Consider the following 13647-nt stretch of genomic DNA (forward strand, 5'->3'; position numbering starts at 1 on the left):
AGACGAGAAGAGGTGAGAAGGCCCTGCTCGTAAGCTTACAATTCATTATGCTTTTCCCCCTTCATGGCAGTGTTCTCCCTCTGTTCCTTTACTTACCTTTTACCTGCCATTCTTGCTGCTGCTTTTTTCTTCAGGCTCCTCTGTGCGTCGTGACAGTCAGTGAGAAGTGAACATGGTGGAGGATGCCCTGTCTCAGGCACTGCTGTATTGGTAATAAAAAAATTCTTGGCCGGCCAGTGGACAAGCGAAGTATTGCAGGCAGAGGGGAGCGCCTCTCAGGCTTGGCACCCCCCCCCCCCACTGTGAACTTGGACTTGAGCATTTAAGATATAAAAATATGTGCGTTCCATTGCCTCATTCTGCCTCCTGAACTGTTCTCATCGGACTGTGTTAGTTTTAGTGTTCTCCCCAAAACATTGTGCCAGCCGGGTGGCATTAAGAGGCAACCGGGTAGTTGCAGTGTAATACTTTGCAATAATAATGAGCAATATTAGAGGTTATTGTCCACACCTGCTAGGACTGGTCAGACTGGCGGCTTAACACACACTGATGGCTGTAGTGCTCACATAGTGCCCGTTATAATTGGAGAACAATGGTTTATTCTATTATAATAGGACTTTGTAGAACTCCAAGAGCTGGATGACAAGTAAAAACAGCCGGGTGGAGCATCTTGGAAATAGCTGCTGGGGAGAACACGGAGTTTACTGTACTTTTGTTTACATACATGTGCTAAAAAATTAGATTATACTTCCTGGGTATTTTAGGTTATTGATTGGGTATTAGAAGGGTTTATTCTTAAATATTGCCAGGTAGAAGAGTTAATCAATGATAAGACAGGACAAGGACGTTGGCAAAACAAGGAAAGAAAGCAACCACCATATCATCATTGTACTCTTGCCTAGACTCCTAAGCACCCTCTCCCCAGGGAACCAACATTTACCAGTTAGTGGGGGGGGGGGGGGGCACTCCGGGGTTAGCCAGTCATATTACCACCAATCACCTGCGAGTTACCGCCCCAGTACACTCCCCATTAGCTTTGTGACCGTGGAATAATCAGTGTTATATAAACTGTGTTTTTGGGGACTGTGACTGCATCTTGTGTGATAACTAGGAACTGTGTTTCCGTCACGTGCCTATGCTGTGCTTCTAGGGAATCACTCTGCTGTTTTCTCATTGGTTGGAGAAACCGCAGTTCGGTTGCAACAATTTGCCTAGGTGATTTTTTAACGAAACCACCCAGACGCACGGTCATCACACCTGTTGACCACCGGCCCTGGCCACAGCACCGCAGGGAGCCACGGCGCACAGTTTGGGAGCCACTGATTTAACCAATATGTATGAGAACACAACTTATCAACTCTAGGAGCTAGTGACATCATATAAAATGAAGCCAATTAATTATATAGGAACTGCTGATGTCACTAAGACACCACCTTCATTGCAGGCAACAAGTGCCCTTTAAAAAGGGGTTTCTACTTTAAATAACACCTGTACTAAAACCGCTCTCTTTTTCCAAGCGTACTTTGGTTAGAGGTCCATTACCTGGAGCTCCAACCATTTCTTCTATAAAGCAGCATCCCAGCACTCACATAAACTCAGGATGATTACCTACAGCATTGCTCTACCTACCCTAACAAGTGCTCCTAGCAGTACCTCTAATGCTGTGTCGGATCTATTCTACTACAGAGACCAGATAAGCTCTCAAGGTAACTCACATTTGTTCTATTGATCCAGAACTCCTGCTGAGTGTCTCAAATACTATTGGCAAGGGAGGTTTATTTAGTACAGGGGTTATTATATATATTTTTATTAAACTGAGAAATACAGAGACTAATGTTTCTGTGTTCCAGGAGAACATACTAGGAGCAGGGAGCTTACAGACATAAGATAACAGATAATTCTTTCCCAAAGGCCCTCACTATATTATCTGGCTTGAAGTTTTCTGGTATCACCTAAGTGGGTACGAAGTCACCTAGGCAATTGATGGGTAAAGACATTTAATTGTCAAACACAAGACACAGGATTATAGTAATTGACAGGAATAAGTACCAATTCTAACACTACACCCCTACCTAGGAGCTATAGTCACTGCTTACCGATGGCAGTGTTCTAACAATCCGGGCAGAAGAGTTCTCAGAGTCTGACACCTGGCTTCCTCCCCGGTCTCAGGTCACTGGAGGCACCCTACAGTGTGCAGCTCTGCACAGTCTAGCTGGACAAGAAGATGAGCACTTAGGGCCTTATTTATTAAGGAAAGTTAAGCAAAAGTAAACCAAAACCATGTTGCATTGGAGGGGAAGGTAAATTTAAAATGTGATGGCAGATTTATACTTGGAGTAGGACATGTCCTAGATTAACTTTAAATTTCAGTGTAAAAATAAGATATTAAGTATTTGGGGCAGATTCAATTGGCTGCGTTACTGTAAAAAGTAACGCGGCCTGCACACTTTTACTGTTATTACGGTAATAGTACGGGTTAAATTTACCGTAATAATGGCAGTACATTTATTGCGGTACTATTCTGGGAGGAATTGAATTCCCCTCCTTTGCGTGCTACATAAAAACATACAGTATTTTCCTTATGTGCAAAATAATAAACTAATTTGCACCCCTTGCATTGCAACATGGTTTTGTCCAAAAAAACTTGAGTAAGAAAACGTACTCAATTTTTTGCTTAACTTTCCTTAATGAATCAGGTCCATAGTATCCACACAATCATCGAATGGAAAATAATTTATATTAAACACCTTGGACAGCGTTGCCCGAAACTTCCGTGGCCGATCACTGGGGGAGGAGGGGGGCTTAGTGCTCTGATAACCCTGAGTAATACCCCATTCATACTGCACCAAAATCCTGGGTTTTTCCCAGGTCGAGCTCAAACGACCCGGGCTTGGTGCAGTATGAATGGTACAAGTCAAAAATCCCAGGTCTAAAAACCCGGGTCTTCAACCCGGGATTTATCGAGGGGTAATTCCCGGGTCGGACCCGGGTTGCCTGCACTATGAATGGGAAAACCCGGGTTTTTCAACCCGGGTTGCACAGAAAACAAGATGATTGGCTGTCTGCCTGTCAGTGAATCATGAAGAACTGTGGGGCAATGGTGAGGGGTATGTTTTATTGTACAGATCTGTGTGCAGCATATCTCACAGTGATTCTACTGTGCTGTGTACATACATTTTTTGGAACTGAAGGTGACCTCTCAGTTTTCTTTATTAAAAGGGGAAAGAGTAAAATGTAGTAATTGGATTTGGATTGTGAGAAAATTAAGAACATCAACCAGAATAGAGCTACAAGTACACTAAATTTGGAATATAAGTAGTATATAAAGGTCATCAACAATTAAAGGTCATTTAGCCAGTCCCTGCAGCTGTATAATGCTCATTCTTCAGCCACAGAGGGGTCACAAAGAAGAAAGCTCAATGTACATGTCAAGTTGCTGCCTCGTTTTATTACCATAGAGTAAAATTAAATTCTAAGCACCAATAGTTATTATCCCTGCACCTTTAAATCACAATAGCTTGGTACACACCTTCTTACCATACCTTTTTGTAAATATTGTGCAGGAATCCGAATGATAAGTTCAGTCGCTGAGTGATGAAGAAAGGTACTTAGATCCCAAATACTATACACATTATTATATTGATTGCGTGAATCATCACATCCCCAGATTATGAGACATATAAATGCTGTGTTCCAGCATTAACTAGTCATCTTTCAATGACATCACCATTTTTCAGCCATTGAAAACTGCTCTGGTGATGACTCCCACAAATTGAGACTTGTGCAGTATGAATGGGGTCAACCCGGGAAATTCCCGGGTCCGAGGTGCAGTATGAATGGTGTTTCTGAGCTGGGACACTCCGAGACCCTGCAAAAACCCGGCTTCAAAAACCCGGGATATTGCAGGGGCGGCAGTATGAAAGTGGTATAACAGAAACTCCATTAGGGTGCATAGAGGACCTACCAGTTGACATTTAAGAATTGTGCAAGCATAACATGGAAATACATGACACACTATATACTATGTATGCAATATCAGTATAGGCGAGAGGGGATGTCTATACTGCACTTTATACACCCCACTTATACAGTAACTTCTCATTTTTCTGTAATCTTCAATGTATATAGAATGCCCAGAGGCTGAATGAGTATAACTTCTGTCACTTTTATTAAACCTAAATACAGGCAATTATAATGTATTTACAGGATTTTTAACTTACAAATGAGACCAATTCTGACAATGGTTCTGTGTGTTCTGCCTTTCTGCAATTTTGGAAGTTATCAGTCTAAGGGTTAATTTCCTTGTTTATGCCTAATGTAAAATACCAAAGAAAGGTACAACTTTGGCGATGATTGCCCCCCCCCTATGAAACATGTTGGAAAAGGAGAGTCTGTGACGGGGTCTCAGCAGATTAGAGTTCTTCAATATAAGTCCATAGCTGAAGTGCTAGAAGAGACAATGGCTTTATCAGTAGATGGTGCACCAGTTGCTATTGTCACTCGGCATTAGTCCTCCGGTGATGAGTAGAATCAGATCTACAAACCACCAGATGCCCAGTCCTCCTAGAGTGAGGAGCTTTCCCACCGCGGCACCTGTATGTCCCAGGCAGAAGCGATCTACCCCAAAGCAGCCCAAGAAGAAGGAGTACAGTAACGTGGTGATAAAATAGTGACCGGTATACCTGATAAAAGACAAAGAAACATCACATGAGTAGAAATGGTTTAACGTCAGCAAACTTTTGTATAAATATTATGTAATACATAAGAACATCAATCATTCTGCACCATGACCTTTCTTTCTGGACATACAAATGTATCAGTGGTTAGCACTTCTGCCTCACAGTGCTGGGGTCATGAGTTTGAGTTTGTATGTTCACCTCGTGTTTGCGTGGGTTCCCTCTGGTTGCTCCGATCCCTCCCACACCCCAAAAATATACTAATAGGTTAATTGGCTGCTGACAAAATTAACCCTTGTGTGTGTGCTTGTTAGGGAATTTGCTGCAAAATTTGTGGCGCTATATAAATAAATAGTGATGATGATTGGTCTGGTTAGGAGCTTGTCATAGATAAATATTATCAAAATACTCCAAATGCCCCTAGTGGCCAGATTATCATGGAGAAGGAGTACATTACTTAAAGCCACTGATCACCTTTGGACAACCCCTTATAAAACCTATACCCAACATATCTTATAGGTGCTGATTCTTACAACCTGCTTTCCTCACAGCTACTGAAATATGTTGACATCCATTATGCTCCTACATCATATACCATTTTCATCCTATACCACCCTGTCTTAATATCCAACTACTTTTCACCAAATATTCTCCCAACCTATAGTTTAACAAGTCATTTAATTTCCTATTAAAGTACACCTACACATGTTGATAAAAGCCATTTTGTGAATGACCCAATAAATAGGAGAATGCAGCCTATTATTAGAAACCGTGGAGGGGTGGGATGGCAAATTTCGGCCCAGGGGGCAAGACTTGACTCAACAGCCTATTTTAAAGCAAAAAATGACCCAGCCCAAAGTAGCCCATTATGGGACCAGCCCGAGGGTCATCATCATCATTTATTTATATAGCGCCACTAATTCCGCAGCGCTGTACAGAGAACTCACTCACATCAGTCCCTGCCCCATTGGAGCTTACAGTCTAAATTCGCTAACATACACACAGACAGACAGAGGCACAGATGTCCCCCTGCCCAACCTGCCCCTGAGGCACTAGAGAAGGAATAGGCCGCATTGTTATAAATGTTTGTAAAACCTGCAAACTGGCTGCCTCTACCGTTTGCTGGTGCAAGGTGCTACTTAATAAAAACATTATACGTAAAGTCACATACTTGATGCAAGGTTTGTCCCCACGATGGAAGGATCGAGGTCCAGCACACTCAATCCCGGCTAAAGCTCGGCACAACACTTTCGTGTGCTCCACCTCGCCATACGCCTGTCCCCCGAACTGTGGAGGACGAAAGCCCACGTTATTCACAATAATTCTAACATTGCTCTCAAACAAAGAATCAAGACAAATAAGTGGACTGGAACAAGGACACTAAATAAATGGGAGGAAAGAACCAGTCAAATCTGCTCAGTTAGCAAATACAAATGAACCACAGTAGGGACACTGTCTGGATTAACAACAACTACAGCAGCTATAGAAAGTATTAATTTCCTTTCACATTTTATTTTCTTACAACATAGAATTAAGATGGTTTTATTTGGGAATTCTCACCACTGATCCTTCTAATGTTAAATGAACAAAAAATTAATTGTTCAAAACTTGTTTTTTTAATTAATAACAAACAAGCAGTAACTGGATATATAAAAGTATTCACTCGATTGTTTAATACTTGGTAGAAGCACTTTAACTGCAGATATGACAGCAATTCAATTTCGGTATTTACCAACTTTAAAAATCGGGACGCTGTAGTTTTCCCATTTACACACTCAGAGAGATTATGTCCCCGGCTACCGCTGAGAGAGGGATCCCCGGCAGGCTTAACATGTATCGAACGTGTTCGATGTCCGCCTCTCCTTGCACCTGGGGACATAGGATAACTTGTCTATTTCACTTCTGCCATGGAAATCTGCCAGTTGCCAATAGTCTCCCACTCATGCTCAGTATAGCCTCTTCTAGGCAAATTTACAATTGTGCCTTAACCTCTACATTTTATTATTTCATGATCTTAAGTGTGCTCTGGGGAACATTGATCAGGTAAAGGATATAAGAATATGTCAAATACTTTCAGTGCTTTTCAATAACCTTGTTTCAGATTTACTTTAAATGTTTGTTGATCTTCATGATGAAACCCTTGTGAATACTTTTGCAATCCATACATATTATTTGTAATTAATTAAGAAAATGTTTTTATTTGACACCACTGATTATTTTGGTTGATTATTGTCAATAATTCCAGAATAAATCCATTTTACCTCCATGATGTGAGAAAAATGGCAAATGCGGTACATATCTTTTAGAATCACTTTATGTTATAGGAAACAGTCACTTTTGGAAAGATGTTTATTGAATTGTAAAATAAAATAAATAATTTAGGTCAGACAGATTTTGACCATGGACTGACTTCCCATAATATAATAATTATATGAAAAATGACACAAACACATGTTTTCTTAAATATTCACCTTGGCACATCCATAACCAAGCTCTTGTTGCATGGACGCATTTCCTGTGTGGTCTACTGGATCGTCGCACTCGATAAACTCTTCTGGCCTGAGGAACATAACAGGGGATATGAACATTTTAAATATGAAAAGCTGTAACTCTAACTGAATTGTACGGACATAGATGGTGAGCATGTGCAGCATATACTTTACAAGCTCAACCCTCTACAATAGAAAGAACATTGTCACAGCATTTCAGAGTTTCTATTGGTTTAACCACTGATGGAAGTGATGAATAGCATGAATATAGGACAACAAACAGATACCTGAGGACTTATGTCTCCAAGTCAATGACAGTCCTGTGTAACTCGACAATTAGAGGGTTTGGGTAACAAATAGCATATTCATGGTGAGAATGCATCTCCTATTTTGTAGGTGTAAGGGTGGCTTGTCACACATCACTCACACTCTACCTCTGAGGTGTAAGGGTGGCTTGTGACACATCACTCACACTCTCCCTCTGAGGTGTAAGGGTGGCTTGTCACACATCACTCACACTCTCCCTCTGAGGTGTAAGGGTGGCTTGTCACACATCACTCACACTCTCCCTCTGAGGTGTAAGGGTGGCTTGTCACACATCACTCACACTCTCCCTCTGAGGTGTAAGGGTGGCTTGTCACACATCACTCACACTCTCCCTCTGAGGTGTAAGGGTGGCTTGTCACACATCACTCACACTCTCCCTCTGAGGTGTAAGGGTGGCTTGTCACACATCACTCACACTCTCCCTCTGAGGTGTAAGGGTGGCTTGTCACACATCACTCACACTCTCCCTCTGAGGTGTAAGGGTGGCTTGTCACACATCACTCACACTCTCCCTCTGAGGTGTAAGGGTGGCTTGTCACACATCACTCACACTCTCCCTCTGAGGTGTAAGGGTGGCTTGTCACACATCACTCACACTCTCCCTCTGAGGTGTAAGGGTGGCTTGTCACACATCACTCACACTCTCCCTCTGAGGTGTAAGGGTGGCTTGTCACACATCACTCACACTCTCCCTCTGAGGTGTAGGGCTGGCTTGTCACACATCACTCACACTTTCCCTCTGAGGTGTAAGGGTGGCTTGTCACACATCACTCACACTCTCCCTCTGAGGTGTAGGGCTGGCTTGTCACACATCACTCACACTCTCCCTCTGAGGTGTAGGGCTGGCTTGTCACACATCACTCACACTCTCCCTCTGAGGTGTAGGGCTGGCTTGTCACACATCACTCACACTCTCCCTCTGAGGTGTAGGGCTGGCTTGTCACACATCACTCACACTCTCCCTCTGAGGTGTAAGGGTGGCTTGTCACACATCACTCACACTCTCCCTCTGAGGTGTAAGGGTGGCTTGTCACACATCACTCACACTCTCCCTCTGAGGTGTAAGGGTGGCTTGTGACACATCACTCACACTCTCCCTCTGAGGTGTAGGGCTGGCTTGTCACACATCACTCACACTTTCCCTCTGAGGTGTAGGGCTGGCTTGTCACACATCACTCACACTCATCCCTTTCTCACTCCACCTTTGACAACACATTACAGTCAGGGGACACTGACGGATAGGACTCATACTCACAAGTACTCGCACAGTACAAGGGGTCCCGTGGGGTCTCTCTGTTCGGGCGTCGGGGTGCTGCTCGGCTCAGTGGAGGGGGCCGGGCTGGTATGGTTCTGCGAAGCGATAAGGGAGAACGTTAGGAGCAGTCCCTGGCCTCCAAGTAACAGATAACCCACTGGCGGCACAGGCCAACCCATCTTCCTCCTCCACGGACTAACTTGTCGGCTTCTTCCGCCAGTACTACAACCCACCAATCACAAGGCTGTCCAGTGACGTCAGTGTACGACTAACCGCAGCCGTCCTTCTCAACTGTTTGTCTTCAGATATCGGTCTTCAGTATCGGTGCCTTTTTGACTGAGCTGGATGGTATAGCTCATGGTACACGCTGGTCTCCAAGAAAATGGATACTCCCTGAAAATAAAGTAGTATTTATACGAAAATCTATCAGACTTTTTGGTGACAAACTATATCCAGTCAGGTTCAATGGGAGTCACATATACAATCGCAAAAGAATGTCTTCTTAAAACATCTTTTTTTCATAAAACTTTAGAGATACTCGTAAAGGTAACAAGACACTGCAAAATACCACAGTTTTGCTACTTATGATGGTGCAATCATTTATTAAGATTAATAGGACTATACACTTCAGGTAACTGGGGACCTGGAACTAATTTATTTATGACTACATTGAATTAAATGCAGTTCACATCAAGAACATGAGATGGCGCTGTTGCGCGGAGAATCATGCAGTGGCAGCCGGTTCGCGCATGCGCGCCGGGCATGTTGAGGTCAGGGAGTGATCAGCTGGGTAGAGTGTGAGCACTTCTATGGGAGAGCTGAGCCAGAAGCGGGACATAGGGATCGTTTTTCTCCTCCTCCTCCTCCTGCCAGGGATCATCCAGCAAGGAGGAAGTGCTGACTTCAAAACGCAGATTGTTAACTTTGGGAGGCTTTCTCATTGTGTCTGGAGGAATCTGCTGCCAGAGGAGAGGGCTGACGCTTTGCGCTTGAGCATGAGGCTCAGTTAGGGGGGCTACTATTGAGGTGGGGTGCAGGGCACATAGAGAAGAGGGTAAAGTGGGCTGGTATCGGCTTCAGTCAGGGGGGTATTGTGATCAGACTGGGGGGGTCAGGGGGATTGTGCTGCTCTTGTGTATACAAATATCATCTATAGTAAAGGTTTACATCCCATGGCTGCTACCTGCATATCTGTCACCCTCCACACAGGGATTATACTGATCATCACCTGCACAGTGGTCCTAGGTAAGAAACATTATAACATTCTTCTTTGGATCCTTTACCTGATAAAACTATGCGGCTTTCATTTTGGCACATATATGCTAGGCATGTACACATGTTTATTTGGTTAAACATGTTTTTTTGATGTAGTAGATTTTATGGCACGTTTATTATATTATTTTCTTGCTGTACTGTATACTTTGTGTGTAATAATGTGGTTGAACTGTTTCCTCTTTCCTTTTTTTTTTTATTCCTTGGAACACATGAGTCATATGTTCCATATAGATGTCAATTACTGTACGATAGGTAGATGTATATCACTTTTTATGATGCCATAGGAAAAGCCTGGAATGTTGCTGAAAGCTTAATTAATGTTATCAGCTGAATCAATACAACTATGTTACATAGGGGCCTATTTAACAAACAACACAGAAAATGAAAAATAGTTTTCAATCCTTATTGCATTGATAAGGATTGAACTTTTTCTCATATTTATTAAAAAACTAACACAGGAACAGCAGTTTCGATAAACTGCTGTTTCTGTGATAAAGAAAAATACTTACAACGGCGTCTTCGTAATGTGCTCGTGTCAGGATCTCCTCCTCCTCCTTTCTTCGTTCCTCTTCACCGAGCATGTGCGCATGTCCCGAACGAAAATCTGCAGCATGCGCACAAGAACCCTCCTGTAGAAATTATATCATGTGGCAGGGAGGGATCACATGATCCCTCCGCACATGCGCTGTAAGAGCTGGACATAAATGAAAAATTAAATAAAGTCTTCATTACCGATGATGTACGCCAGTGTACATTAACATGACAAGTTTTCGAAAAAAATCTCTTTTTCGAAACTTGTTAGGGAGCAGTCCCCATACTATTTTTTGGTGACTACTAATAAAAACGAAATAGAATGCAAAGCAGCAGATATCCACGATAGAAGGAGGAAGGGGGCAAAATCTCTGCATGAAATCAATTGGGTTTGACAAAATGTAATAAAATATAAGACAAAAATCATTTAGATTATAAACATTTAACCAGGGAAGCCAGGTATTGTCAGAAGTGTTAGAGGCGTTATTAAGAAAACGTGATACGCTGTATATTATAAAATGATGAAACTCTGTTTATATCAGTGATGATAGAGGGCGGATTCCAAGACTTCCAAAGAGCGACTATCTGGGAAGGTGTTGCACGGTAGATGTGACAATTTAGTTCATTACAGTGTCTGTTAATACCTGCAATCGGGAGTGGTAGAAGAAAAAATTATAGTGAAAGAGGAATGTCGAAGGATGCTACAGCTTTAATCAATTTTTTAGTTACGTTCCAACATTTGAGTAATTAAGGCAAGTCTCCAAAATTTGAGAACAATTTCTCCAGCAATGATCAGATGAAGATGGGGAAAAGAGATGTATCTTGAAGGGAACAAGATATTGTTTGTAGTGATGTTTTTTAATTTTAGTACAAATGTACATTTTAAAAAGCTCTTTTCATATACATTTACATAGCCAATTTCCAATGGCGAGCGTAACCCCCATCTCTGGTCCTCATGATATTCCAAAAGGATGTTTCATCGTTTGAGGTTAAAGCTATAAATAATTTGTAATTTAAAGTGGTACCCCAGGAAGTTTAATGAAATAGATAAAACGTAGAAGTCTGTGACCGGATGGACCTCCTATGCCACCCTATGTGGTATGTTGCTGGGAACCGGCTGGGCTTGTCTTGTCACCGCCCCCTTTCTTTTTCCCAAATTGTGCCCTCTAACCGCAGTAGGAGGGGCTTTTTCTGCTGCCACCACTAGGCTCCTTCACTGGCACTTAAAACCACGTCCTTCTGGGTACCTGGTAGTGTACCCCTTTGCTGGGCACCTGGCTGGTGCACCTGACCTCTTGCCTTCAGATCAGGTTTGCTGTGAAAGGTTCCCCCTGGCCTATCCCACTGGCCATAGCTGCAGGGTAGCTGGCAAAGCGTTGGTACTCGATGCTGGGTTCCAACCTCGGAACAGCCGGATAACAGATTAGATTGGTCTAATCTGTGGTCACAGGAATTACAGCAGGTAAGTAGGCGTCAAAGCAGGATCTTGAGGCAGTGGTGTTTTATTAGCTCAAGCAATCCTAATAAGGACAGTTACACACTAGTTTATGATACTGGTGATCTCAGAAGGTACAGATGGAATAATGCTACTACATGTTCAGAAAGAGCTGTTTTTATACAGATTCTGACACAAATCCTGGCAGTGGGTAAACCAGTCCACTGATCCGATCAGGCACAGAAGCGTCTGATAACCATCAGATAATGTAACATCAGGATGTGATATTTCTCTAGACGTGAAGTTAACACAATTTAACTTACAAAATTCACAGCATTTTGTGATATCCTAAATTACTTGTATCCTGAGGCTATATTGTTCAGACAGGTTCCTCTGACAAGACGTAACAACAGGTAACGACCACCTGCTGGACCTTCAGGCTAGAGCAGGTTTTTGTCACTTCTGCAATGAAAAGACTTGCTTAGCATTTCCTGCTATCAGCAAAACAGACTTCCTCTAACCTGGCATGATACATTAGAAATCAATACATTTTATATACCGACATATACACAATTTAAAAAAATATAGTAAATATCAGTACATTTGCAATGATATGCAGTGGTGCCCTGCACTCTTCATTTTAATATGTACAATAAGTTATTCCTATGTGATCCAGCCACAGCCCGCAAAGAGTTTTTTGATGGATTGAACAAATGGAATCATGAAAGTTTCGTATTTGTAAATATTGGTGAGAATGTTCTTCTGAGAGATGTAGTTTCAATCGAAGGTCAGATAATTCAGGTTAAGAATCTAATGCCACTAATAACAATTAGGGTTCATGCTAGCTGGAATTATTCCAAAGAGAACAAACGGAAGGTGTTGAAAGATAAATTTTAATAAAACTGTCACATGATCCCACATTTTAAAAGAAAAAGCCATCGTAGCGATGGATTTAATTAATAGAGGTCTATGGGTCTTCCGAAGTCGTAAACAAGACGCTTGATACTACTTGTAGTAATTCTGTTTAAAAATCAGTTTGATAGTTTGATGTTTGAACGAACATGGATTTGAACGTATTGTGAAGTATGCAATGCTAAAAAACATTTTTTTTTAAAGTCTGGGAGACCTAAGCCACCATCCACAGTTGTCATAAGTAGAGTTTTCATTTTTACCCGGGTCCTTTCCCACCCCATACAAACTTTTGAACGAAACATTTTTATTGTCATGGGTACATAATTTTTTTCTGAACAGTACTGCTTACTTTGGCTATATTTTGTTATGAGATGTGGCTATCTAGGTTTACATCACATCATTTACATTGTAGTCTGCAGGGTGTCAAGGAAAGAAATTAACTTTTGTTGGTCAAACATTGTCCTATAGTGCAGAAAAGAGAAATCATGGCTCCTCAGCTGCTGTGGAACTACAAAAATAGGGGTGATCTCCCTCACTCCCTGAAGAGTCTGGCATTTTCCCTGATGCTGAGTCAGTACAAGACGTGGTTGACTTTGCCTTCTGTGGCATGATGACAAAGTTCAGAAATTGTGTCCTATGTCCATGTATTGATGCCTATGGAGGCGGCCATTTTCATGGAGACCAAGATTTAATCAAAGACTGGCAGGTAAGACAACATGACTTCAGTAATGGAGACAGAAATGTAAA

The 13647-nt window shown here is 42.1% G+C and overlaps 2 protein-coding genes and 1 long non-coding RNA gene across 3 annotated transcripts in view; 1 reads left to right on the forward strand and 2 right to left on the reverse strand.

Moving 5' to 3' along the window:
* LOC142151417 (uncharacterized) overlaps positions 1–327 on the reverse strand; it is a 46071-nt gene extending 45744 nt beyond the window's left edge. Inside the window, exon 1 of the long non-coding RNA XR_012691190.1 lies at positions 97–327. This is a non-coding gene — a long non-coding RNA (uncharacterized LOC142151417). The remainder of the gene's footprint in view (positions 1–96) is intronic.
* A 3818-nt stretch (positions 328–4145) lies between these two features.
* On the reverse strand, positions 4146–8988 carry TM2D2 (TM2 domain containing 2). The gene is made up of 4 exons (XM_075207023.1): positions 8748–8988; positions 7148–7235; positions 5848–5963; positions 4146–4682 (listed from the first exon to the last, which is right to left on the reverse strand). Exons 1-4 carry the CDS (start codon positions 8924–8926, stop codon positions 4469–4471), a joined length of 597 nt encoding a protein of 198 aa, XP_075063124.1. The 5' UTR covers positions 8927–8988; the 3' UTR covers positions 4146–4468.
* Positions 8989–9496: 508 nt separating this feature from the next.
* ADAM9 (ADAM metallopeptidase domain 9) overlaps positions 9497–13647 on the forward strand; it is a 73924-nt gene continuing 69773 nt past the window's right edge. The window contains exon 1 of the mRNA XM_075206999.1: positions 9497–9992. Within this exon, the coding sequence (XP_075063100.1) occupies positions 9920–9992 (73 nt within the window). The 5' untranslated portion in view covers positions 9497–9919. The remainder of the gene's footprint in view (positions 9993–13647) is intronic.

Source organism: Mixophyes fleayi, chromosome 4, assembly GCF_038048845.1.
Source record: "Mixophyes fleayi isolate aMixFle1 chromosome 4, aMixFle1.hap1, whole genome shotgun sequence".
In the NCBI taxonomy this organism is placed as follows: Eukaryota; Metazoa; Chordata; class Amphibia; order Anura; family Limnodynastidae; genus Mixophyes; species Mixophyes fleayi.

Coding starts and splice junctions, on each gene's coding strand:
- TM2D2 (XM_075207023.1), bottom strand. CDS start 8,926: ATGGGTTGGCCTGTGCCGCCAGTGGGTTATCTGTTACTTGGAGGCCAG. Junction 5,964..7,147: donor TTGGTTATGGATGTGCCAAG/GTGAATATTTAA, acceptor CGTCCTCCACAG/TTCGGGGGACAGGCGTATGG. Junction 4,683..5,847: donor GGGGACAAACCTTGCATCAA/GTATGTGACTTT, acceptor GTCTTTTATCAG/GTATACCGGTCACTATTTTA.